Below are 26315 nucleotides of genomic sequence, written 5' to 3' on the forward strand. Positions count from 1 at the left end.
CCCCCCCGAATCATTTACTGACCATTAACGAGCAAAAAGCACTGCAATTTTAAGAATTAATCCACTGTCGCAAAATTAAATCAGATACACTAGTAGGGATAATGACAAACTGGTGGCTCCAGCGTTGTCAGTTTGCGGGTGATACAAGTTCAAGTCGTCTGTGCTAGTGGCCACTCTGTTGGAACAAACATGAACATAAAAGGTACCATTAAAAGTGCAGCAGCACCAACTGAGTCAACCCTGTCACTGAAGATGCAGGCTCCTCATAAACAGCACAGGGTAGATATTGCATTTGAGAAAGGATCTGGCTAGTTCCGAGACTGCCAGACCTCAGCACGTGGAAATAAAGGAAGACACAGTAAATAAAGTAAATGAGAGAGAGAGGATGCTCATTTCCCTCTAAATTCCTGAGCACAAGAGCCCAGCAGTGTGGCTTTGCCACACATGACTGCTTTCATCCCCCTTAACCTATGACGAATATTCTGAGATCTACAGAAACAAAACTCAGCTTTGATAGCTTTCAATCCAACGGATGCTTCAACAACATTTGCCTAAAAAACTCTGCAGCATGTGACTACAAATATTTGCAAGATGAGGCGCCTTTATCTCTTGTCGCTCAAGAACAGGCAGCGACGGCAGAGGCTTCCCCAGGAGCCTGCCCAGGGGTGGCCGGAGCCAGGAGCACCCTCTCTGCTGTCAAAACCAGAAGCATCATCCATCAAGTATCTAAAAACATCTATATTCTACACCTGAGTGCCCAAGGCTAGCTCCAGTTGGAAGTAAAGGCCTTGTTCCCTCCTGGCATCCTCAACAGCAACTTCTCTGCACGGTTCTACCACCCCAGTTTGTTGCTACCTCAGCACCTCGTCCTAAAAGCACATTAACAGGGGAATGACTTTAAGATCCAAATACATCATTTAAACATACATATTTTATACATTTAATGCCCTTCAGAATTAGGCCGTAAATACAAATGGCTATTACAAAGCATGAACTGGCCTCTCAGCTGACCTTCACCCGGGCACCCCGCACCACAGGACACCCCAAGCCCTGCAGATGCAGGAGATGCTCTGGGACAGGGGGTGAATCTCACAACTAATGCATGAACCCTCACAGGGAAGGAGGAGACAGATTTTCTTTTCTGTTGTTTTTTGGGTTTGTTTTGTTTTTTTTTTTAATTTTATTTTTTTATCTAAGACCTTGCAGCTCATGTGCTGAAGAAGCACATGCTATGTAAGGAAATTTTACAAGTTATCTTAGCTGAATTAACCTATAGAGTTGCACATAAGGTATAGTTTTAGGGAAACTCTTCAGCCCTAAAGCAGGAAAGTGCTCTTTTTTGGCTACGCAGTACCTTGCCTGTCCCCAGACACGCAGGATACAGAAAAAAGATATATTCACTTCACATCTGTATCCTGCCCGTCCTGACAACAGCAGAAACCAGCAACTGGCAGCTGAAATCTTCCTGCTGAGCCCTGGGGAGTGGTGCCAGCCAGCGTGGTGGCTCTCTGCCCTGCTGTCCCCATCACCTCTTCATGTCAGGAGAAAGGGCAAAGCTGGGTATAAGCGCTCGGGGGGACCCGAGGCACCGGCCCTCATGAGCTAAATGGAAATAAAGGAAAGGAGACAGAAAAAATGCAAGTAGCGACATAACCTGAGCAGTATTTTCTGTTCCGTGATGCTACAGGACCAGAAAGCTGCAGTGATGCAGTCACAGCCTGTACCTCTCGCCGTACGGATCTACAGCCCAAAGTGGCTCGGACAGGCAGCTCCTAACTCACTGAAATCATGTAATGCACCTGGATGGAGCTGCATAACTACATCACCCTTGTGAATTAATGTGGCTCTGATCTCTAATCGGTTTTGACCTTGTTAACAACATGCTAAGAAACAAGGTTAAAAATAATACATTTTCGTTAATGGGAAAAATGCTAAGAACAAAGCTCTCCAATGCCTTTTATTCACACAAGCGTCTTCCTGCCCAGTAAAGGATGGCTCCTGTAAGAAAAAGTTACAGGACGAAAGCAAAAGCAAAGTTTCATCCAATTGTATCCAAATTGGCAGGGCAAAACTATGGAATAGAAGTGAACATAAAAGCAAGTGAAGGAACATGAACGGTGAAGCGGTAAACAATTTTGCCTAAGGCACAACACTAATGCAAGACTAACTTCAAAGCATCAACCCGACCAGCAAAGGTGACAAACAATATGCATAATAATAAACTTAAACCAGCACTCGCTGCCTTTCCTTCCCCTCGTCGAGATGAAACCCAACAGAAGGGAACACCACGCAGCATCAGTGTCATCTCGAAGCCAAACGGGGCTCGTGAGGAGTCACCTGCTCTCCCAGGACCAGAGGTGGGATGGGAAGGAGAAGGGCAGAGGGATAAGGACTCTGAGACTGGTGGCACCACAGGGACACCGAGCCTCTAGAAGAAGATGGTCTCAGGTCATTATCAAGCAGGTATGAAGGCACCTAAACCAGGGGGGGACAAGCTGTATAGATCTGTGAAGTCTGCAGCACAGAAAACTTCATGTGAACATCGAGCTGATTATGAAGCTCTTCCACCCACTTCACGTGTGCTGTCACACAAACACTGCTAATTCTGTGCTTCCAAATACGGGGTTAGTACCTTTTAGGATTTTCTGTTTTGGTAGTAACTTCTGGAATTTAAAACAGATAATCCCCAAGCACGTTCTGGTCTTGCTTATAAACTACTTCAAACTTTTTTTTTTTCTTTTTTTTCTTCATTTTACACATTGAACAAAGTATATAAACTAGATTACAGCATTCTGGCTACAAGTTTCTTCAAATAAACTAGGCTGAGACGTTACGTTAAGAGAAGCCCACCACATCAGAAGCGTTATTCTGCCTACTTCTTTTTTTTTTTTTCCTCTAATTATAATTTATAATGAACCTCTTCCCCCAGTAAGCTGACTCAGGGAAAAAACCACTCTGAAAAGGCATCAGCTACTGATGAATTATTTTTATTAATTAAGTTAGAGAAACAGAAACCGCAGTGGTTTTCAGCGCTGCGACTCGCAGCAGAGCCCTCGAGCTGGAAGGCAGAGAGAAGTGTGAAAGGCAGAGCTCTGCTCCGAACGGCTCCTCCACTCTCCGAGGGGCTGAAATTCCACAAACAAGGGGGTTTTCTCTCTCCGTTAACACAAAGATTTGGTCCTTTGAACAGCTGCTTTGGACTTACTAAAACACCCACAAAAGCCACTGCCTTCACTGCATTAAAAACTGCAATAATGGGTATTAAGCAGAAGTAGCTTTTATAACACACTGATATTTAAGAAGTTCAGTTTGTGTCTGGGTTTGCTGAAAGCAGAGTAGATGGAAGAACAGAGTTGAGAAAAGCATTTAATTGTGGCGAGTTTCAAAGATCTTTAGACTTTTAAGTTGTAGTAGCCAAGAGGTTCAAGTTTTACTTTTCACTTAGGATTTTAGAGGGAGGACATTGAGGAGAATCTCTGGCTTTAGCCCATTTGTGTGTTTTCCCCCCCATCGCTGGCGGCAGGAGCTGCTCCACGCTCTGAGCCCCGGGAAATCACACTGAGGAAGGTGGGTTTCATGCCGGGGATTTTCTTCCTTTAAACATGCAGTAGATGGAGCAATTCATAAGATTTTCAATAAAACTTTTGGGATTCTCTTATTTAAGCCCGAATCCTCTTTGAAGAGCGATGCTTTATATAATAATCCCTATTTATAGCCTGCCTCTTCCTGTGCCCACTGCTTCTCTCCCCTTTGCCCGCTCCCCCGTTCAGTGTTTTCTCCAATCTCACGTGCCTTTTACAGAAAGAACTGAAATACCTCAAACTTGCACATGCCATGAAAAGGAGGCTTATTCACACAGTAAGGACATGCTTTTTCATGCAGGGCTGGTTACTGCAAAGTTTAGCTTTTGTTAAAGAGGACAGAAATAAAACAAAACAGGAAAGTGGATATTTTTCCTACTTATTTCACGTGTATGTATATTGGGCATTTTTTTTTTTCTTCCTGTAACACTGAATAGATGCTCTTCTGGGGGACTGCAATATCCCTCAGTGTGTTTTCCACCAAGAATGCAAAAAGAAACACTTTTTCTGAAGAAGTCATGGAAACTGGTAAATTGAAGTCACAAGCCCTCATTGAAAACCTATAATTTTTTAATTAAATTTACATGTGAGTGGATCTTTTGAGCTTCGCCCCTACGTTTTTTATAATGTAGGTTTCCAGTGCTTTTTCCCATGGGTGTTATGCACTATTTCTAAACTGGGATCACTCCGGTTGAAGTGTGATAAAGGGCACATTATAGTTATATTAAGCATAACAGGGAGGAGAAAGCTTTTACATAGTCCAAAGAAAGCTGCGCTCAGAGCCTCATTTCTGGTAACAAGCAGAGCAAGGCAACCAGTCAGCTAGAAACTGCTGCTATCAAATGAACGCTTTGTCTTAAGAAATAGCGATTTAATTTATCCTTTTTCGTTGTTTTTCTGTTAAAAAATAAAGGTGGCTGTCTTCTTGCTCTGGGGTATCATCGGAAACGTGCTGCAAGCAACAGAACAGAGAAGAAAGCTCTGTGTCGTACGTGGCTGCAACTTGTCAGATTAGTCTTTGGAAGAGCAAACAGAGGAGGGAGAGGGGATTTCTGGACATGGTTTGGGTCACCATCTCATCGTGCTGCTCTTCTCGGTGGTTTCACAACCCTGCTGTTATTCTTCCCAGCTCACCCCAAAGATGCAGGCACTTATTAACTTGCTGGGTTCTCCACCGTGCCCGGCCCAAAGAAGAAGTCCTTGTCACCAGCGCTGCAGCCGTATAAACAAGCAGCAGCTGGATGAGAAAAGGAGGGCATGTCAGCTCAGAGCGGCAGAAAAGGTTTTTCACGGCAGCTCTTTGCAACCCTCCAAGGAACTACAGAGGCTGCCCATTAAAACCCTGTTAAAACACTTCTGATGTTGTCAGCGGTGGAGAGCTGAAATAGCACAGCGATCACCGAGATGCTATCTGCCTCCAGCAGTTCAGTGGTACTGTCAATAATATGAGCAAGAAGGTACAAGATGAGCAACAACCTAATTCCTACATCAAAATTTCATAAAGCCCCTCAGCTGGTAAACACTAGAGATGTGGGCAAACACGGGCCAGCCAATAAACCACCCAGAAAAGATGACCTTTGGTCTGGAATCTTTCCCAAAAGCTTTGAACCTTTAAGTTAATTTACACTTCGAAAGCAAAGCACTGTAATGGGAAGGAGAAAGGGGGAGGAAGGAGGTGACAGCTCTCCCATCACTGCTCGGAGTCTGCTCCCCAGCTTTGCAAAGCCCAAGGATACACCACAACACCACTGTCAGGCATAGACACTTCCAAATATCCCATACTTACACCTGTATGCACTATTCTCTGTCTCCCCACTATATCTCCCCACTTTCCTCTGCTTTAACTTTTGAAAGCACTGACTCAGTAGCCATTCCTTGGGGTAGTTTTTGCAAACACAGACCTCTCAGGAGAGAGTGCCTCGTCTGAAAGAGGACCTCCTGAGGTGCCAGGGTACTAAAACTGTGAGTAATGATAGCAGAATCATTTACTTCTCCACTACTCTGTGCTCCTGAGTAAGTACGACTCCCAGTGAATAACTGCTGGAGAAACAGGGCCAAGGTGAAGAGTTATTTATAATACAGTAGCCAATGAGTAAGCACTTAGCTATGAATTTACTGCTCTGGCTACAATTTCATGAGAAAATGAACAGAGCCAGCTTCTGGTTTTCCAGTTTTAAAAGCTATACACCCGCTACAAACTTAGTAAAAATAATTTGGGAAGGATTGGGGTAGTTATTTATAAAGCAATCATGACAGAGATCATGCACACCTCAGCTAAATGGCAAGATAATCATAGATGCTTTAGTTTTTCAGATACCGTCCTCAGGATTGCTATGGCAGTCAGCGGAACGCCAAGACTCATCATCTTAAACCACTATCAGATGCTTCCCCCTTTTTATGCAATAAATATCCACTGCAGAGAGCCAAAAGACAGAGCTCGCTGGAAATGAAGCAAAGAATCAGACTGTCATCTGCTCAGCAGCCCTGGGTTTAGAGGTCGGAATATCCGTTGACTTTTTAATATGAAGTGACTGTAACCAACTGTCTCGCAGAACAAGTTTCTGTCAAGTGTACCCTGGATTTGCAGAAGGTCCAGCACGCTTAGGAATAATTTTTAATTGTTTCCATCAGCCCAGAATGAGGCAAAGGTCATTTCTAGAAATGCATTACTTTCACCCAAAGTAGTACTAATATATTTGGACAAAGGAAAACAACCTGACCAGGAAAATACTGGGACAATATGATCAAGCTCAACACTCTTCTGAATTTCCTACACAGAAACGTAACGTTTCCCAGTACGTCCTGCAGAATAATTGGCTATTTTCCAGTCCCCACATTATAGGTCATGACTTACTGGTACAAATTTGGATTCTGCTGAGGACCTGCTTATCGACTGGAGTTCGGATGCCGTGACACAGCAGGAGACTTTGGCTTGCCGGTGCATATTTAAAGGCTGGTTGATAGAAAAGGACTTATGTTTTCCTTCAGCCAGCATTTTACCCCACAAGGACATATGGCTCAGATTTGGGATGGAAGCGGACACTTGGAAAAACAGAAGAAGTAACCATTCTACGGGACTGCAGTTTATTTCAGAATTATAAACACAGAAGGGATGGCTTCTTATGAAATTTTTAAGACCAACTGCTCGTTTTACCGTCCGTTGTGCTTCCAGTTTGGAGGGTCCAAGGGGTATATTTTCACCTTGAGGTACACAGAGTTACACATGAAACTATGCTCTTCAATTTTGCTACGGGGAGTTGGTGTTAGCTGCATTATTTCAGTGCCGCTGAGCCGGCTGCCACTGCCCTGACTTCACCTTGGTAGACAACCACTGAACTCAGCCAGAGCCATCTGAAAAGCCTAATTAGGCACTTTTGGCAAACGCTATCTTGTACATTTTTACACGTCCTATGATTTTAGAAAGCTGTCTTTCCGCCCTCCTTATCTAAAGGAAAGTTAAAACAACTCCGTGTTAGAAAAAAAGGAATATAAAGGGTAATGACGGTTGTCTTTCCCCTGGTCTCACAGGCCTGAAGTTAAATACCTGCCTTTGTACAACCCTGTCCCTTCTTTTATTAGCTGAATATTGCGGCACCACGCAATCAGAGCACAAAGAATAAAATTGCACCGATTTGAGATGAGTGTAACTTTTACAAGAGTCAGATATCCCTAACAACCCAGACAGTCAATAACCCAGCGCAAATTAACTCTGGCAAATAATAGGTGTGTTGACCCTAAATTCATGAGGCAATAAAACCTACCAACAGCCCGTTGTTTTAAAATACTCAGGTCGTTCTCAAAGACAATATAGGTTTTGTTTGTGAGCAAGAAGATCATTAATTAGCAAAGCTTTTAAAAAAGGTTTTAGTATCATTAGCAAAAACTAATAGGAAAATAAATTAACCTAAAACATCTGACACCAAGTTTGAAAAAAAGAAAGGCATTAAAAACCCGAAGCTGTCCCAAGGACTGCACCCCGTGGACTCCCTTCTCCGCAGATCTCCATAACCACAATAACAAAATTAAATTTCTTCCCTTTCTTATTGCATTTCGAGTCAGAGACGCATTGCTGTGAAGGCAGATCTGTCGTACAGTGGAGTCACAGCAATATAATTTGAACCAACTCTATTCATCTCTTCAACTCCACAACAAGGAAAATATGCCTAAAAACACAAAGCAATGAGCTGCTCTTCCAATTTGTTTTCTTTCCGAGAGCTTTTCAACAATAGCAGAGCTCAGGTAAAGTTACTATTCAAAAGCTGTCCTATGGTAGGCTCTGGTGTGAATTCTTATTTCTTGAAGGAAAAAGCATTTTCTAATTATTTTGAGAGTCTGTTTAAAAATGCAGTATTTTAAAATAACACACCATGAGAGACGGCCCAAAATATTTTATGGGTTTAAATAAAATTCTCTCTTCCCCTGGATGCTTGCTAAGAGATGCCACAGTCAGTCTGCCAAACAATCATTACGTACGAAGGAGTGCACATAATGAAATTGTCCACCATTTCAACCATGTCAACTACAAAATTATGAAAGATTTATACCTACTTCATATTAAAATTATTTAGTAAATGTCCCATAGCACAGCAAAAACCACGCACACATTTTTGAGGGGGAGTCAGGTTCAGTGGAGAGGTCTCAAAACCAATGGCCAAAGCAGACTCTGCAAGCAAAGTGTTTATACGGCCATAAAGCCATACGGTGACAGAACACAATTTTCTGTCTTTCTAAAAAGAAAGAAAATATAGAATTTAAATTTTAAAAAGGAAGTTATACAGAAAGTAAAATTAAATATTAATAGCAGATATCAAATTTTGGAAAATGAACTGAGACAATTATAATGCACTTGTAACTGCAGCTGCTGGGTAAATCAAATCCGTGTTCTTGGGTAGATCGCCTAATTTAAACAGAAGATGTACTTTCCTCTTAGCTTTTGCTTCAAGCTCTCCTTCTATGAGAAGTCAAGTAATTAACTTGCCAGGGGAAGAAATTTTCCTCTTCAATACCTTTACATTTGTGTAAAGCAAAATTATACAAAATGCTGATGCAAGCCCCAAAGGGGAAATACTCGTGCGGCACAGCAGCCCCTCGCCCAGACCACCTTAAATCCACCCCTTTTCCGACACCGGGCTCCAGATCTGGACGTCCCTGTAATGCACCAGGGCCCAGTGTCTGCCTGCTGGGATGGAGTTTATTCACAGGAAATATGAAGGGAAAATTCACGCTCAGCTGCTTAATGAGAACTGACATGGCATCTCCAGAGAGAGAGAAACTTTGGATGTCAGGCAGGTTAGCATAGGGCAAGCAGACGGTCAATAAAATATTCAATAAAGTACTCTGATATGATAGATCTAATATTGTGGAAAAAGCCAGAAATCGTTCTTTTGATAAGAAAATGAGTTGAAAATGGTGCTTAAAATGGCCTCTACAGTATTAACCTCCGAAAACTTGAAGACGATTGCGACTGGTTTTTGAACTTGTTATAAAAGGTAAATACAAATAAAGGTCCGTGTACCACAAGACGTGCTGCTGCAGACACGCAGAGCAGTAATTCAGAACAAGTGCACATACCAGTCTTTCACAAAACCTCTCCAAAATAATTTTGTAACTAAATCCCAGGGCCAGTCACCCTCCTCCCCAGCGGGATCTAACCTGCTGCTTGTTTTTCCAAGCAGGATTCCTACTACATTTCCTCTCGGAGCAACTTCCTCACGATGGCTCTTTTCATGCCCTGCTGTCAGCGACTTCTTAAATTTTCCCCCCACCTCACCAGGCTGAAGTGTTGGGTAGGAAAACCCCAGAGGGATGGAGAAAGCACCATGCCATATGCAGTGAATCCCTGCAATCATTCTAATGAAGCTAAATCTTTGAGTTTACATAAAAGGAAAATTAAATCAAGCACCGGAGTGGATTGGAAAGAAATACACCAGGAGATGGATAAAGTTAATCACATTTAGTTAAGGCTAATGCTGACCTACTCAGGCTTGCCTTGGAGATCCTTCGCACCTACTGTACGTTTTATCTATCTGGGAATACAGATCCACGTGGAGCTGGAGGAGCTGCCCTGAATTTCTGCAGTGGTTTATGTCTGGAGACTGCAAGGAAAGCACCATCCAGCCCTGCAGCATCGCTGACAGAGAGGAGAAAGTGGGGCTGTGGCTCATGACCTGGGGACTCCTGGAGCCCTGTCCTTTAAACCCCACAGACAGTAACGTGTTTAATAGATAAGTTGGGAAAAAACTCCTTCACCTCTAAAACATCAAAAGCAAAATTTCACTCTCATGGTCTGTCATTCCTGTTGCTCTTCCCAAGGGGTCTGGGGTTTGATTGGGATGCTTGGCTGGGCAGGGTTCTGTCCTGAGCCACTGACCAAGAACCAGCCCTGGAGAGACCAACCCGCAGGAGCCTGTTGCTCAAACAGAGCAAGAACCAGCTTCTTTTTCTCTCTATACTATACCTTGTGCCATGAAACTTGAAAGCAACATTACTTTAAGAGAGGAAGTGGCACAGGAATTCCTGTAGTCATTACGTTGAGTTTTTTTAGTTTTATTTTCCACCAAGATCTCAGCCATATCTCCAGCAGATGATGGTAGAGAAATGAGAGACTATTAAAATAAACATAACATTTCTTGCTTCATTCAACCATTCTAATATGGCATTTCCTACATTCTTTTTTCCCCTCCTAAAATAAAATTCTCTCTTCAAACAACAGGTATCCAATATTTTGACATAAACCCAAGACGTTGTCTCTGACACTCTTTGGGGAAGAGCTTTGGGGCCTTGGACAAGAGGGTGGCAGGGACACATGGGCTGCTTCATGGTTTGGAGGACATATCCAGTCCATGGGACACAGGTTGACTCTTAGTCATAGTTCTATATGACATTTGTAATTAAAAAATTGAATTGTATTTCCCAGAATATTTACTTTCATGCAGCACTGAAGCAAATGTATTCCTTTAACTCATTCTGCTTTAACTGGTACCAGCCACACAAACCACACAGTCTCCTCATGAAGGAGCAAAAGATTAGGATATGAATCTGTCAAGTTTGGAATATTTTTTTCTGTATAGCTCTGTTAAATGACCGAAGACAATAATGCTTCAGTATTTTCTGAGAATAGCTCATTTGTTCTTTATTTCAGTGTCACAGAAAAGATTATTTGCAACTATTCACTTCCTTACAAAATATTCAGATTCTTCAATGAAAAGAGTTTCCCACATTGTGTAGCCACCCACACAGCTCCATTTGAAAGTGAATGAAAAGCTGTGCTTGATGGTGGTGAATACTTTAACCTCTTACAGTTCCCCAGCTCTGGTGAGCCACTCTTCATCTGCTTCTGCACGAGGAAGAGTGCTGAACACAAGCTAGACTCTGTTGATTACGTACAAATAAAGACAACAAGGACATCAGATGATTATGACTGAAGCCATTTCTCAAGACCATAATCTGCGTCTGAAGTTGTTTCATTTCTGGCAAACTAAACCCAAATTGAAGCTTGCTAGGAATTAATAATGTGTCATAGATCATAGTAATGGGATATGAAACAGTTTCCTTTCTACTTCAGGCTACTGGTGTCAGCTTTGACCAGTTCTAACTCAATCAGAAGTCATTACCATTTAATGACTAGTTAGTGGTCTGTGTGAAACAGTCTAGTGGTTTAAGTCCCTTCTTTAATCACACACACCACCGCTGTCATAATTAGCACTCATGACAGCAATCTCAACAGAGACAAGGGATACTGGCTGGCAGACGTGAAGCCCAATGTACATTAATCAAACTATTGAGGTAACGTCCATTCAAATCCTTATGTCTTTCAACCGAGCACAAGAGAATAATTTAAAACACAGCTATATTTTAAGGTAAGCATGATTTGCACCGTACTGCTGCTTTTTGGAAAGTCACCTTTGCTTATAACTACCTCGACGCCCGCACAAATCTCCCAAGTGTAACACACGATTTGAGGACCAGCTCCTTAAAACCTCCAGCCTTTCTTCCCCAATTTTCCTCGTTTCCCTACTCGTGCCTCTCTGCACGGTGAAGCCCGAGGAGGTGCGTGAGGCTTAGGCCAACGTATCACTTTTCCCTTCCCGTCATCCCATTTCATTTCACCGCGAAATCTGATTCTTCCATCTGTCCCTTCCTCCTGGCCCCATCTGGTGACATTCCACACTTGCACGTAGACAATCTGATGCTCCAGCCAGAGCCACGTCCGCGCTGCGGCATCGCTACTTGGCTCCTTTAAGAGAGCACTGAAGGAGATGTTAGTACATTGAAGAAATTCAGGGTAAAAAAAAAAAAAAAAAAAGCCCAATGTACATTAATCAAACTATTGAGGTAACGTCCATTCAAATCCTTATGTCTTTCAACCGAGCACAAGAGAATAATTTAAAACACAGCTATATTTTAAGGTAAGCATGATTTGCACCGTACTGCTGCTTTTTGGAAAGTCACCTTTGCTTATAACCACCTCGACGCCCGCACAAATCTCCCAAGCACAACACATGATTTGAGGACCAGCTCCTTAAAACCTCCAGCCTTTCTTCCCCAATTTTCCTCATTTCCCTACTCGTGCCTCTCTGCACGGTGAAGCCCGAGGAGATGCGTGAGGCTTAGGCCAACGTATCACTTTTCCCTTCCCGTCATCCCATTTCATTTCACCGCGAAATCTGATTCTTCCATCTGTCCCTTCCTCCTGGCCCCATCTGGTGACATTCCACACTTGCACGTAGACAATCTGATGCTCCAGCCAGAGCCACGTCCGCGCTGCGGCATCGCTACTTGGCTCCTTTAAGAGAGCACTGAAGGAGATGTTAGTACATTGAAGAAATTCAGGGTAAAAAAAAAAAAAAAAAAGAGAGAGGAAAAAAATGGAAAGAAAGAGTTGCTCTTCTTTGAGAGCTGGCTGGAATGGAGAGCTATCTTCATAAATAGACAGGAAACAGAAAAGACTAATGTTGGGCAGATGACAGATCCCTGAATTCAGTTAACTGGCCTTCAAGATATGAACTGTTCTATTAAACATAGAGGCATTATGTTGGTCATCCACTTTAAGCCCAAGAGTGATTAAAATGCTGGCAGAAAATAAAAACTGGCTATTGAAGAGCTTGCCCCGAGGTCCTAATTTCAAATCAAATTTTACAGCGCCGCACAGGAACAATGGCAGCCCAGTACTCCAAGTCTTCTTTTTGTCACTTTGTACAAAGAAACCCCCTCAAACTCTCTCAAAGAACAATGGCCCCTCTAGATTCGCAACTACGCCAAGAATGGGCTCAAACCATACAAAAACACATTTTAAAAATACATTTTACACTGCCCTTGACATTTGAGATAAATAGAAGCCAATGCATTGAAATTCCAAGTATTTTTTATATCCTTTCACAAAGTGAATTTTTTATTTTCCCCAGTCTACTTGATCTTTGACATTCTGGCCTCTGCAAAAGAAGGACACAGCAGAGCAGTCAAAGAAATTAATTATGCAGATAATTGCATTTTATTAAAATGATTACTGTAGCAGAGAACTCAACAAATGACAGCTACACGAACCTGGCCCCCAGAAGAAATCAAGAGGACACAAACAGTTCATTTTTAATTGAAAAACTTCTCAGCTATTAACATTTAATTATCTGTTACTGATATATGGCACTAGTTTAATTAGCATTTTTCTATATGTCAGGTTTGCCTTTTAGTAAAACCACTTTTTTTAAAGTTCTGCTGAGCCGCTGCGGATTCCCCGTTTCTACATCTGACTTTATTTGAATTTGGCAGCTTGGACACAGACAGTTGTTTCCTAGTGAACAGCACACAAGACCATATGTTTCAACATTTAAGCAATTTAGAATCAGAGGTATAATTCTGAGTGTCCTTAGCAGAAATTGTACATTAAATACCCAAAGGATCTGAGCTCTACACGAGATACAGCCTTTTTTAGCACTTTTCCCATAGCAACAAAACCACTCTACGATACTTATATCATCTACTGGAACCACAAGCATGCTGAGAGCCTTGGTGAGCTGACTCCAGTTCGCAGCCAGCCCTTTCCAGGGCTGCTGTGCTTCCAGCAGCGAGGGACCAGCAAGTATATTCTTCTCCCTTTCTCCTCCCTGCCCCTCCTCTCTGTCAGGATTCATCCAGAATTGCCTCTCAACCACACCTACAGTCAGGACTTCTACCTGGTTTCTTGATCTGTGGACATCTACTTTATAAGAAGACATTAAGCAATAGCTTCTTTCGCCAGCCAAAAATAAAGCTCAGACAAATTGCTCATGTTGTTCTCTTCATTTCTGGGATGATGAGCATCACCAGAACTGCAGATTTCAATCAAGGTATGTCTGGCACGACACGCAGTGCCCTTGTACATCCACCCTGCTCTTCCTGGCATGAGGTCACACAACCTCCAACAGCACAAGAACATTTTAAAAAGTAGACTCAGAGAGAGAAAAAAGCCCAAAAAATCCTGAGAGAAAAAAAAAATAAATCGCAAACTAAATCACTGAATCTATAAGTCTTCACTATTTTTATCACAACACCTGCAATAAAACCAGAAGGAAAATGACAATCTAAAATTAAAATTTCGTGATATTTTCTTTTTAGACAATAAAAACAAGAAATCCAGCAGTTTATCCGATACCCTCAACAATTTGAGTGAAGGCCTGTTCTAAAAAGTGAGCGACGGTGCCGATCCCGTGCTGAACATGCGGTCGCAGCTCCTCATCCTCAGCCAGATGAGCTCAAGCCCCATTTGTCACTTTCACTCCCTTTTAACCACTTTCCTGAACACGTTGTGCTGCAGAACAGCCACTTACTCCTGGATTTTTCACACTCCTGCTGTACAGAGAACTGGAATGGCCAATAGTTTTTACTGCAGAGCAGGAACGTGCCGACAGTCCACACACTGCTATGGCCTGTGCCTCTGCAGGGCTTTAATGGACTCAAGATTTCTTTTATTTTTTTCCATCCCATATATGTACGGAAACTGAAGAGAAACAGTATTCAAAAATATTTCCTTAGAGCTTTCATTAAAACACCGTCATTAAGTAACAAATACTAAACGACTAATTATAGTTTGTAGATATAAACTATTCTCAAAGTATTTTTTTATCAATATATAAAGGTTGTTTTCATTTGGCGAAGGTTCTGTCTCTCATTTCGAGTGGCTACCCTGGTACAGAAATTTGCTTCAAATGCACGAGTGATTCCGAGTGATTAAAACAAGCAAACAAAACCTCCAGAAGTAATTCCATTTGTGGGTATTTCCTTTAACAGCATTAATAATCTAATGCATTTAAAAGGACGATTTAGAATTATAATTCACTCGTATTTCACAGGATTAAAAATGCAATATATGTAATATAGCCAGAGCATATAAATACCAGCATATCAAGGAGGAAGGTATTTTGACAGTAGCTATTTCTGTTGTGCATGAGTTCGACATCGACGCCTTTGTAGGTAATTTAAATTTTACTTCAATCAATCTACTTCAGTAATGTAAAATCCAAAGAAAACTTTTATTATTCAGATAGGACTGAAAATATACATTTGGTGGGATACAGCTCAAAGAATATAGTGATCAGGACTGAAAACTAAGTATAGGTTTCTCATTTGGAAGTAGATATAAAACACAACACCCAGTCCTTAGTGACCTGTACACCTGGGAGAAGGCACGATCTTCTATACATTTCTTTACCTCTTGTATCCATTACAAGTCTACAAAAAAGTGTTCAATAATCCAGCTGATTTTATTTCTTTACTTGGAAATATCAGAGAGAAATGGTATTTCAGAATAAACTATGCTGAAAGGGACATTTTATAGGCCAGTATTTTGAGTCACAGTGAGTCTCTCCTGCTCCTAAAACGAACAGCATTTTCAGTGGGAACAATAAATACATTAAATGAATGTATACATTGAAGGAAAGAGAGAATGGAGAGAAATTCCCCCTCCTGAGAGCGGGTGGCTACCTGGGCATGAAGGAGTCCCCGTGCCCTCACCAAAGCAGACCCAGGTTATTCCCATCTCCTCTTTTTCACTAGAAACTCCAGCCTGACCCTGAGAAACACTGTCATCAAAACAAGGACATTTCCATGAAACATATCTGCACTGCGAAAACATTTAATAAAAACATTCCCATCCCATTCTAATTTTAATTTGCGCTAAGTTTCAATGCAAAGAAGCATCAGACACAGCTGTCTGATTTCCTCTTCCAAAGCACCCCGATTTTTGAGTTCCCTACCCAAAATGTGAAATGAAATCTAATTTGCACGCTGGGCAAACTAGCGTTTAGGAAAATTAAGCTTTAACTAAAATGCTGCTTAAATATTACTGGACTCTTTGGCTATATCTAATAGCAAGACTACTAAATAAAGCCCTTACAAGAAAAAAAAATGCACACTGAGGGAAAATAGGATTGTTATTTTTAACACTGATAATTTTGTTTAAAAGAAGATTCCTTCCTGTGTTTCATCATTTTACGTTATGTTCTAATATAGAAACTAATGTGGGAAAAAAAGTTCAGAAAAATCCAGGCCCAGAATATTATGGAAAAAAGAACCACCAAATGTAAAGGTCCTGTAATATTTGGTATCTTTAGATTTTTCTGCACTGGTTCACATGACCCCCAATTTATTTTTAGAAAGGCAGCAGTTCCCACTTGGATACGGTGCAATACCTTGTACCCGAATGTTGCTTTGCACAAATAAACCATAGAAAGTGTTGACTTAAAAATAAAACATTGGAAAAGGAGAAAGTTTTTTTCTCTGTGAAAATTTCCGGAAAAGCTGTAAACAAAGGCAGGTTTGGCTCAGTGGTTGAGTGACTCTGTTGAGCTGTTGAGGATGGAGAACATATCAAACCTCACAGAGTGAGGAAATGTTTGTAAAACAGTTAGTAAATCATAGGCAGCAAGGTCACCATGTTTAACAGCAGGAATGACACTTTGCCAAAACCCCAGCTGTGAAAGGGCGTTCACGCACACGGGCTCCTCTCTCAATTTATTCTTCTTCACATCTGATTTTTAATTTAATTTTTTTTTTTTTTTTTAAATTCTAATTCTTTAAAAGCAGGAAAACCCTCCAGGATTTCAAATGGAGGAGGTCTGCCAGGACTGACATACTCATCCATCAGATAATCTCAATACCTGGTTTTGTTTCACCAAACAGAACATAAGCTCTTAAAGCATCAAGAAATTCTCGGCGGTCTGAGCCATTTCCCTACAGATTGATACCAACTGACCTTTTTATCTCGGGGACGGAGTTTTAAGTTCTCGCTGCTGCTCCAAATTCACACACAGGAAAAAAAAAAAAAAAACCCAATGCTGCTGCTCCAAATTCACACACAGAAAAAAAAAAACCCCCGAAACAATCTGGCCTCTCTGAGAACTGGCACAGCCAGAAAGTGAAATTAAACATTTTAAAACACAGACACTACAAAGCCGTGTAGGAATACAGGGAGTTCAATTCATCCGATGCCAAAAAAACCCCAGGAATGATTATTTCGAGTTGAAAAGTTGTCGTGAGATCACTTCATAATACGGAGAGATTTATAAAATGACTCACCTGCTACCGTAGAAATCAAACACCCTGCGGTGTGTCCCTGGCAGGCAGCGTATAGCAAAGGAAGTACTTAAGCACATACTTGACTTCGACTCCTCGCATGTTTGAAGTGAAGCATGTATGTAAGTGCTCTGCTGGATGGGGGCCTATATGCTGGACGACCATGATAAATAAAATTCCTTCCAAATTACTTATACATCACATCTCGATTAAAACGTCAGGGTTTAAATCACAGTTTAGGATGAGGTTTTGAAGCGTCCTGTTCCTCTGTTCATTACGTCGTGAGACAACGAGAGAAAAACTTGGGTCTACAGTGATGAAAACAGGTTTTGCTTTTTGGGGAAGAAACCCATAGGGTGCTCCTCCTTCCTTTAGGTGGCAGAAAAGGGACATTACAATCAATATAAGCACAGTTGGTAAGTAAGAGATTAAATAAGAAATAATTTGATCAATGCCTGTTGAATGTAGACAAGAACTACAGGATGACATTAAGCCACTGAAATTTAATACCAAAGCTAAATGTCGTCTTCCTTCACATTGAAGAAAAAACAGGAATAAAGAAATATTCATCTTGAGGAAGGCGGTTTTTTCTTTTAAATTATTTTCTGGTTTCTACTACAAATCCCTTCTTTTGGCCTAGCTCTGCTGCTTTCTTTATAAAACAAAAGTTGAAGTTAAAATGACTCCTAAATCCAAACTCTACGTGTCTGGACAAATTCACAAGGTGGTTAAAATTTTTCCAAGGGCTCTCCTCATCGCTGGCCAAACCAAACCCCTCCACCTTAAGAGATTTTTTTTGTGTTTTGGGGGAGCTGGTAACCCAACTAAAGATTCTTGATGAACTTGATGAAACTCACATTGCTTTTAAATATATTTCTAACCCCGAGCCCTGCTCTGAGCAGTGTGGTGGCCACTGGTGGCCAGCACAGAGACCCAGTAGCCCAGACTTGCTGGACTGGGAGGGCAGAGCCCTGCTTTCCCCTGCTGCAGACCTGCACTTAGAGCCACGTTCCTAGGAAAAGGAAGGAAGGAAGGAAGGAAGGAAAGAAATTACTTTAAGCTACATTTAAGCCACTATTTTCCCTGGTTTTGCCGCTTCAAAAACCCAAGATGACTGCTAAGGAAAAATATTCATAGTATAAATTTCATAGGGAAAAGCACTAAAGAATAATTCATGAGTGAAGCTACATTTACGCTCTCCGCTGCTGCAGACCTGCATTTAGAGCCACGTTCCCAGGAAAAGGAAGGAAGGAAGGAAAGAAATGACTTTAAGCTACATTTAAGCCACTATTTTCCCTGATTTTGCCGCTTCAAAAACCCAAGACGACTGCTAAGGAAAAATATTCATAGTATAAATTTCATAGGGAAAAGCACTAAAGAATAATTCATGAGTGAAGCTACATTTATAGGGGACTTTGTAAGGATCAAGTAAGTTAACACCAAACAATAAAAACTGAGGCCAACTGTATGTATATGTACATGGCAGGGCACTAATTCTTCAGACACTGTATTTACAGAAACAGGAGTTTCTATCTGATGATGATCATATTTAACAAGAGCTCTACCCATCCACACAACAGGAGGAAGAGGAAATGTATCCTAGAGGCAAGTAACTGAAAAACACTAAGAAAAGAGGGTCAGTTTATCATTATGTAAACCTGAAAGTGACTTAGAATAATTAAACCAACTTCAATCATTTTACCTATTTCTGTTTTAAGAAGAAAGACTCCTTCTTAAATGGAAAATCCTACAGCGAAATGATGGACCTGACTATTAATTAACCAGTCCTGTGTGTTGAACATTTCCATTTGGTTAATCTTCTGGAAAGGAATTACTGTTTCATTTTATGAATTCTTCTTCTTTGCTCATTACACGAAGCTTTCAGCATGTCTGCTACTGTAGAGTTTATTTTTCGGTCTTTTCTTCTTCTCTGGTCTTTCCTGTTCAAGTTCTGTTCAGTAATATGGATCAGTTGTGCTTTGTTGAGCAGTTCAATGAGATTAAATCAACAATATGTTTTAAACTGCCAGTACATAAGTTAAAATTTACCTCCCTTAATCTATCTTACGCGCTTCAGAATTGTGCTCCGAGACCCAGAGATATTAATTAACAGACAGTATGTTTACCATTTAATTGCTTCTAAGGAAAGCTCTTGCTACCTAATATTATTTTGCCACCCCCTGTTTAAGGCACAACCCTCCCTTCCCTTTCTGCATCCGAGACATTCTTGTGCCTCTCCCGTCACGGAGATATTTAGGGACCTGTTCCAACCCACCCATCTTAGTCTGCAGGAAGAGGAATTTGTTTATTTGTTACTAAAGAAGCTAAAACAGTAGAGAAATATGCTTCAAAAGATGCTGATGGAGTTCAGAACTTCCCATGAAGCCCTGTTGTTACAGATGTGGCTCTTTGTGCAGAAGCCTGCAGGTCACGGCCATGGGACGCTCGCGTTCGGAGCCTGATATCGCCCCGGGACAGAAAACTGCCCTCGAGTAACACTTTCCTGCTTATTGCTCTAAGCACCAGACTTGTGACACTAAAACACAAACATACTTTTTAAGGTTTTGTAAGGTAGATTGTGTGCCCAGAAAGACATGTTTATTTGACCTGGATTCTGGATTTGAAATTACTCCAGCACACCCCATGGATGTGACCAGTCTCAGATGCTTCCTACCAGTTACTTCATGAAAGGGTAGTTAAAATACTTTAAATTTTCCCTCACCTTGCTTTCTGCTTCTATCAAACTCTGTAAAGAAATTAATTTACAATACTTAGCTTTATTGTATTTGTCCCAACTATTGTTACTTGTGAGGGTTACCAGCAGTAACACTGCCAAACCCAAACAGTGTTACTCTTACACACACTAGGATTTCTAAACAATAAATATTACAGAAGTATATCTGAATTATTATTTTGGGAATACAGACACCCTTTAATGCAGTTGTCTTAATGACTACTTCCATGTTTCAACACACTGCATATGGCTTAGTCTTTTAACTTGATACAACATCATCTATTGCTTTAAACTTGTCCTACTCAAACTACCCAGACCCCAGCCAGTTCTCTTATTTTACTGAGCTTTTTTCCCCAGAAACTAAACAAGCAGGCACTTTAGAAAATTAACTCTGTCAAGACAGAAATCTGGTAACAACCTCAGAAGAAATGACACTGCTTGGCTTTGACATTGCCGGGTTCTCTTTTTCCCTTCAATGCTGAATTTTTCCCCCAAGCTCTCTGCAGGTAGAGCTTTAGCTCAAACACACGTCTCCAATATCAACCCCTGACATCTGGTCTTCAAAACCACATTTCAGAAAGACAAGAGTTAAGAGAAAACATTCAAAGACTGAAGCTGGCCACTACAAAAGCTATCAAGTAGTTTATTAATCCTCTCCTATTAATCTTTTATGGTATTAGAACCTCTTTGTTTTTATATGTATTCTTTTAAGCTGTAAAAGTCTCAAGGTACGTTTGTCATTAAAAAAAAATAATCAAACTACTATATCTGAGCAAAAGCATGGATTCATTTCTTCTGTAAATGTCCCCCTAACTGGCAACTGTGAAGCCCCTTCAGCCCTCTCCAATACCCTGGGTGCACATTTCTAGTTAAAATCAGCACTCGCCTCGCACCAGAGCCGGGGCCAGCCCTTATCTCCGGCCGAGATTGCTGGCCCTGGGCAGCCGGGCCCGTGTTCCCAATTTCCTTATATAACGAGGCTCCGAGGCCGGGAGGAAGGGGGCAGATACCACCAAATCAGGGAGGATAAAAAGCACTAGACCAGTAACCTCCGAGGTCAGGAGGTTATGACTTCAGGGCCCTAACAGTAAGGTGGAAGGATGTGTTCAGGTAGTTTTAAATTACCTTCTTTTACTGGTCTGTTCCAAGAGGAAGAGAGATAAGATCAAACACAGAAGATTAATATCACATACATGACTATATACACACAACTAGCATGAACATTACTTGTTTTTTCCAACCGTAAGCAGTTTGAGTGTTCAGAAGTTGAAAAATACTCTCTCCCCTACAACATAGATGTGATTTCTTATTTAGAGGAGCTGCGATGCTGACAAGCTGTTCAGGAACATTCTCAGCCTCTCTGCAAATAATTACTTACAGAACCAAAAGATGGACTTGTATGAGCATAATATAACTTTGTTTTCCAAATAATGACAGGTGTGGGTACATGTATGATGAACCTTAAATGGAAAATACAGCTGTAGCCATACATGTAGAATTTTATGCATCTGCACGTGCAGCAGAAAGGACAGAAATCCTCTCCTGTCTACAAAGAAGTAGTGAAGTCCCAGTTTTCAACATGGGTGCTCGAGTAATGGCTTCGTGGTCGTCAAAGAACTGACACCACTGGTCAGGGTGACACGAAACGAAGGAACCACAATGTAAAATTAATGATCACAAAACGCCATCAGCAACTGTGAAAGGACTTCCCTGACATGACCGTGCTGCTGGCAATGATGTCGAAGGCAAGAATGTTGAATGGTTCGTGGCTGCCGAAGCTCCTGCTTCAGCTCAGAGTCGAGATCCAGCTTGTAAACTGCTACAGAAAACCCTAAAGAAAGGTACAGGCCACAGGAAACTGTAGATAAAGGGCTTGATTTTTGTCAAGCTAAAATGAAATTGTGGACTTTCAACCTATGAGAGAAAGCATCGTGTTTCACATTACAAAGACTAAAAGAAAGAAGATGTGTGTTCTTCTGAATAAAAGAACGAACTAATGACTATTCAGAAGATGATAAATAACTGAAAATTCAGTTTCTTCATTTCTTACGTGAAATTGGTTTCTTATGTGGAAAAGAAACAACGGTGATCTTTCTTATGAAAGCACCCTCTGAATTTCCAGTGAACTTCCACCTTCATGGACAACTTTGGAAACTGGCTTTTGTGATCTAGCATCTCCTTATTTTTGGCAGAGTTATGCACAAAGCACACACTATGAGCAACGTCCTCAGCAACTTACAGGTTGGAGTTCTTGCTGAACGACAGACACGGTACTGACACCCAGCCTGCTTCCCTAGAAATTCTCTTTTATCAGACACTTGCCCCGACAACAAAAGATACCATTAGTAAATCAACCCTGAAAAACATTCTTCTATTTGTGTTTGAATAAAAACTAGAAAATGTAAAGGTCTGTATTTGTTCAACTGATGCAACGTGCACCCACACTACGATCTCTGCTTTTGTGTGATGACTCTGAAATCGCCGCACGATGCGTCACTGCAACGGTCCCTTCTGTATCACAAAACCTGAATCCACATCTTTGAACTCTGAAAGACAAACCACTCACATTTAAGACTTCCCCACCAAAGGTTTTCTGCATCCTGATGTGCAGTTAAGATTCTTCTTTGACTTGACAGATAAAAACACAGTTTAAAAGGCACAGTTGCAGGTAAAAGCAAATTATAGGAACGTTATTATCTGCCACTTTGGACTCTGAGGCACGGCCAGCAAACTTCTTTGTCTCTCCTTCCTTTGAATCTGACTATATAAATACTCAAAAGACATGAACGGAGCATAAATCTTCACATGATTCTTCAATCTGTCTACAAATGACCATGACATTACATATAAACTATTCTATAGAGCATATATGCTTCCCTTTTAAACAGTTAAGGGGTGTATCAGACACCGTGATAAACACAGAAAACTGAGCGTGAATACCAATAAATGCAAGCCTTCCGTCTCGGAAACTCCTCACTTATTTGATTAAGTTAGGTGAAAAACAGAGCAGTCATGCTTGTAGCTTTTCTTCCTTTTTCCTTTCCTCCACTCTTTTCATTTCTAATGCGAATCGGAAGTCTATGTGGAGCAGCCTGGCTAGCCCCGGTCTAACCTCCCCATCTGGAAGGGAACTAACCAGCCTTGGGGCTACTTCCAACCCTTCCCAGCTGTTGGCTTTGGGATTTTTGTTTTTGCGGGCTTGAGAAAGCATATTTATATAAATGATTGCCATATCCTTTGCCAGCTGTTGACCCTGCTCTTGTCCCGGTTGGGGCATGTTTTTCATTTTTAGCGGCCACAGACTGGAACTGACCCTGACAGAGTCAGCACGCTATGCAAACAGCTTCATGCGTTCTCGCTGGGACAGGGAGGACAATGGTTGCCCAGTGTGAGCCCCCCCCTGACCGGTGTTTCCCTTTGGGCTCATGTCACACAGCCCCGAGCGGGAAGGAGAGGAGAGAAAAAATAAATGATGAGATTCACAGCACCGGGGGCAGCCTTCCTGTCCCCAGCAGAAGCGCTCGGCAATTCCAGACCCTGCTCTTATTAGCAAAAAAGGTTAACAAAAACACACGTGAAAAGGCATTTCCACTCGGCCACGTCTTACTTTAGGTACCAGAAAGTTTTCTGAACTGAACTGTCAAGACGTTCCTGAGCCACGTCCATAGACCTGCTTTTCCTCCCATGAACAGTGACCTGATGAATCTTCACTAAAGCCCTTGAAAAAAACCCTACAGCTAAATCATCAGCTAAATAACAATAATAATGACAAAATCAATCGCAACCCACAACAATAACAACTTGAAACTTTCAGATCAATGCATCTGACAACGAAAACTGCTTTCTCTGTATCCCAAAGCACTGCCATGGACACATACCCTGCACACTGAAGACACCCACATCTCCAGTCACCTGTAGCGAGGCTGAAACAAGAATGTTTTGAACTATATTAAAAAGGGGGGGCCGCTGTGAGCAAACACTGCTGAAGCCATGGCAGTAGCTCACTTGGGCTGTCATCTCATTAACTAATACTGCTGAAGTTAAATGGGACACAGACAATGAACTCCAGCCTTTACAACTTTCATAAGCATTATCAGATTTTTTGATAATAAGTAGAGGTGGCATATGTGTTCTGTTTAGTATGCAGAAGAGCCTCATTTTATTCTCAATGCACACATTTAATTAAAAATAAATTTACTGTTAACGCTTAAAGTGGTGCCAAGATTATCCAAACAGAAGGTTTATGATACTTAATAATTGATAAGAGGAGGGAAATTCACAGATTGCAACTGATTATTATTTAGTAGGTCTGTTTGCAAAGGTGAAAGTGGCATTACAGCTAGCCAAAAGGAAAAGAGTAATTCCTTTCTTTCATCATTTTTATATTTAGAAAAATCTCAATTTAGCAAATGCTTTCTAGAAGCATTTGCAATGAAACAGATTGCAGATCTCGACAGCTTCACTGATTACTTCAGTTAATATTGAGGGTATTCAAAGTGTTTTCTAAAACAGCAGCTTGAGTCCAGTTTCACACAAGAGGAGTTTTATTTACTCCTATTTGGATTTTGTTTTGGTTTTTTTTCTTTTTTTCTTTTTAATATCAGCACAGGGAGGAGATCAGCTTCTTTAAGGCGGTGATTCTCAGCTTGGATTTCAAACCAGCTTTAGCACAATGTGCCAGAAATTTCCACAAGTGCTGAGAGAATTAACTGATGGGATCTTTGAAGCCTCTCTATCCCAGATTAACTAATGAAAAATCTGTGAAATCACAGTTCAATCTTCTTGTTTTTATGGCTAGATGTGTTCGCCATGGTCGGGATGACAAGATGCTCCCAAGCCATCTGGCTCCTCACACAGGATTTGATTCAGAAAATTAATAGTAACACCATTGGTGTGCACATATTGCAACAATCCAGAAATCTAGTCCTGTTACACAACCGAAGGCGGGGGGTTTTGTAATTCCCCCAATAGGTTACATGGATTGCAAACGCTGCTGCTCGCCTCAGAAAACCTTTTGATAAAAGAGTGTGAGCAGCGAGGGAGGGAGCGGCGTCGCTGAACCTCAGGCTGCCCCGCGCGGAGCCGCCTCCTCCAGCGCCGGTCACTAATTCACTCCACGGTGGAAAAGCCTGACTTTGAGCACTCCCCTCTGAATGAAAAGGGAAAAAAAAAAATTTTTTTTCTACTTTCATGTATTATGCAAATATAATATCTATAAATAATGTGGCTTTGTGCTTTCAATAAGTGCTATCTCGCATCTATCAGCCTATGAATTAAATTCCGCTCTTAAGGCGATCACACTACACACGTCGTCATGGATGAGCAAAAGATCCATTAGAGAGGCAAAACCCAAGTTTTATTTACAAACCAAATTCTGAACGTCCAAACAACAGGACTGTGGGAATTTAAAGGCAGCTTTAGATAACTTTCTTGAGTCTAATTCAGAAAACCCACAGTTTGGTACGAAAAAAGAAAAGCCTTTTGGCAGAAAAAACGGACACAGACTCAGGGTTGAAAGAAACTTGTATAAATTATCTATGTTAGATAAATTGTGTATTAAAATGTTACTTTAAAAGATTACTTTAGTTTGGTTCAAGATGAACATCTCACTATATTTTACATAATTCAAAGCTTATTCCCATTAAAATTCATTAGATCTGTGTATTCAAATCTACTAGGTATCTGTGGAAACACTAAGCTAACATGTTTAACTGCAACTGTAAATTTTCAGCTTCTTTAAAGGGTTCTAACCAGAGTTTTTGGATGCTGCAGCAGAGATTGCCTGGCAGAGGAGACAAAAAGAGCTCTCGGGGAAACACCGCTGCGTCAAAGGCACGGAAAAGATGGGAACAGAGGGAATTTCAAACAGGTACATTAACTTCCAGAGTGTGCAGTGGCAAAGGGATGTTCAGGACCGTACACGATTCAAAACACAGTGTAACTTGTAAATACAGGGAACATTAATGGGAACAGTTTTGTCTCCTTTAACAGGGCTGATGGATTTCATGGCTGTGCAGTAACAAGCTGAAATAGATAGGTGAAGTCTACCCCTCTTTTTTTTTTTTTTTTGGTTTTGAATTTTTAAACCCCTTCAAGGTTCCAGAAAACACAGTATACAAAGTATATAATAAAAAATTACTTTGCCTTTAGAGCATTAAAAGCAAAAGCTTCTATAAAAGTCAAGGAGGTGAAAGATCCTTGGGGAATATTCTTTTCCCTGGAAGCCCTGGAGTTGCGACATGTACGCTCTGAATAAATCACAGCCTTAGCAGGGCAGCCTTTGCACACACAGCAGCCAAGATATTTTGAGCAGCGGGGAAGGCTCGCGTGTTTTCTCTCTCAGTGCTCACTCGGAAACACCTTCGGGGGAGCTGGTTTTTAGAGGGCTGCACTTTCTCAAAGGCAGGTCCCTTCAACGTGCCGGGCTGCACACCCAAATTACTCGCCGCTCCTGC

The 26315-nt window shown here is 41.3% G+C and overlaps 1 protein-coding gene across 8 annotated transcripts in view; it reads right to left on the reverse strand.

Moving 5' to 3' along the window:
- Positions 1–26315, reverse strand: part of BCAS3 (breast carcinoma amplified sequence 3) — a 424087-nt gene that overhangs the window by 140947 nt on the left and 256825 nt on the right. Inside the window, exon 23 of one of the 8 annotated variants that reach the window (XM_014960281.1) lies at positions 39–175. The exons of the other annotated variants lie outside the window; for them this stretch is intronic. Within the exon in view, the coding sequence (XP_014815767.1) occupies positions 150–175 (26 nt within the window). The 3' untranslated portion in view covers positions 39–149. Of the gene's footprint in view, positions 1–38; positions 176–26315 lie in introns of those variants that run through there. 8 annotated transcript variants of the gene reach the window in all.

Source organism: Calidris pugnax, unplaced genomic scaffold, assembly GCF_001431845.1.
Source record: "Calidris pugnax isolate Ruff unplaced genomic scaffold, ASM143184v1 scaffold45, whole genome shotgun sequence".
NCBI classification, from domain to species: Eukaryota; Metazoa; Chordata; class Aves; order Charadriiformes; family Scolopacidae; genus Calidris; species Calidris pugnax.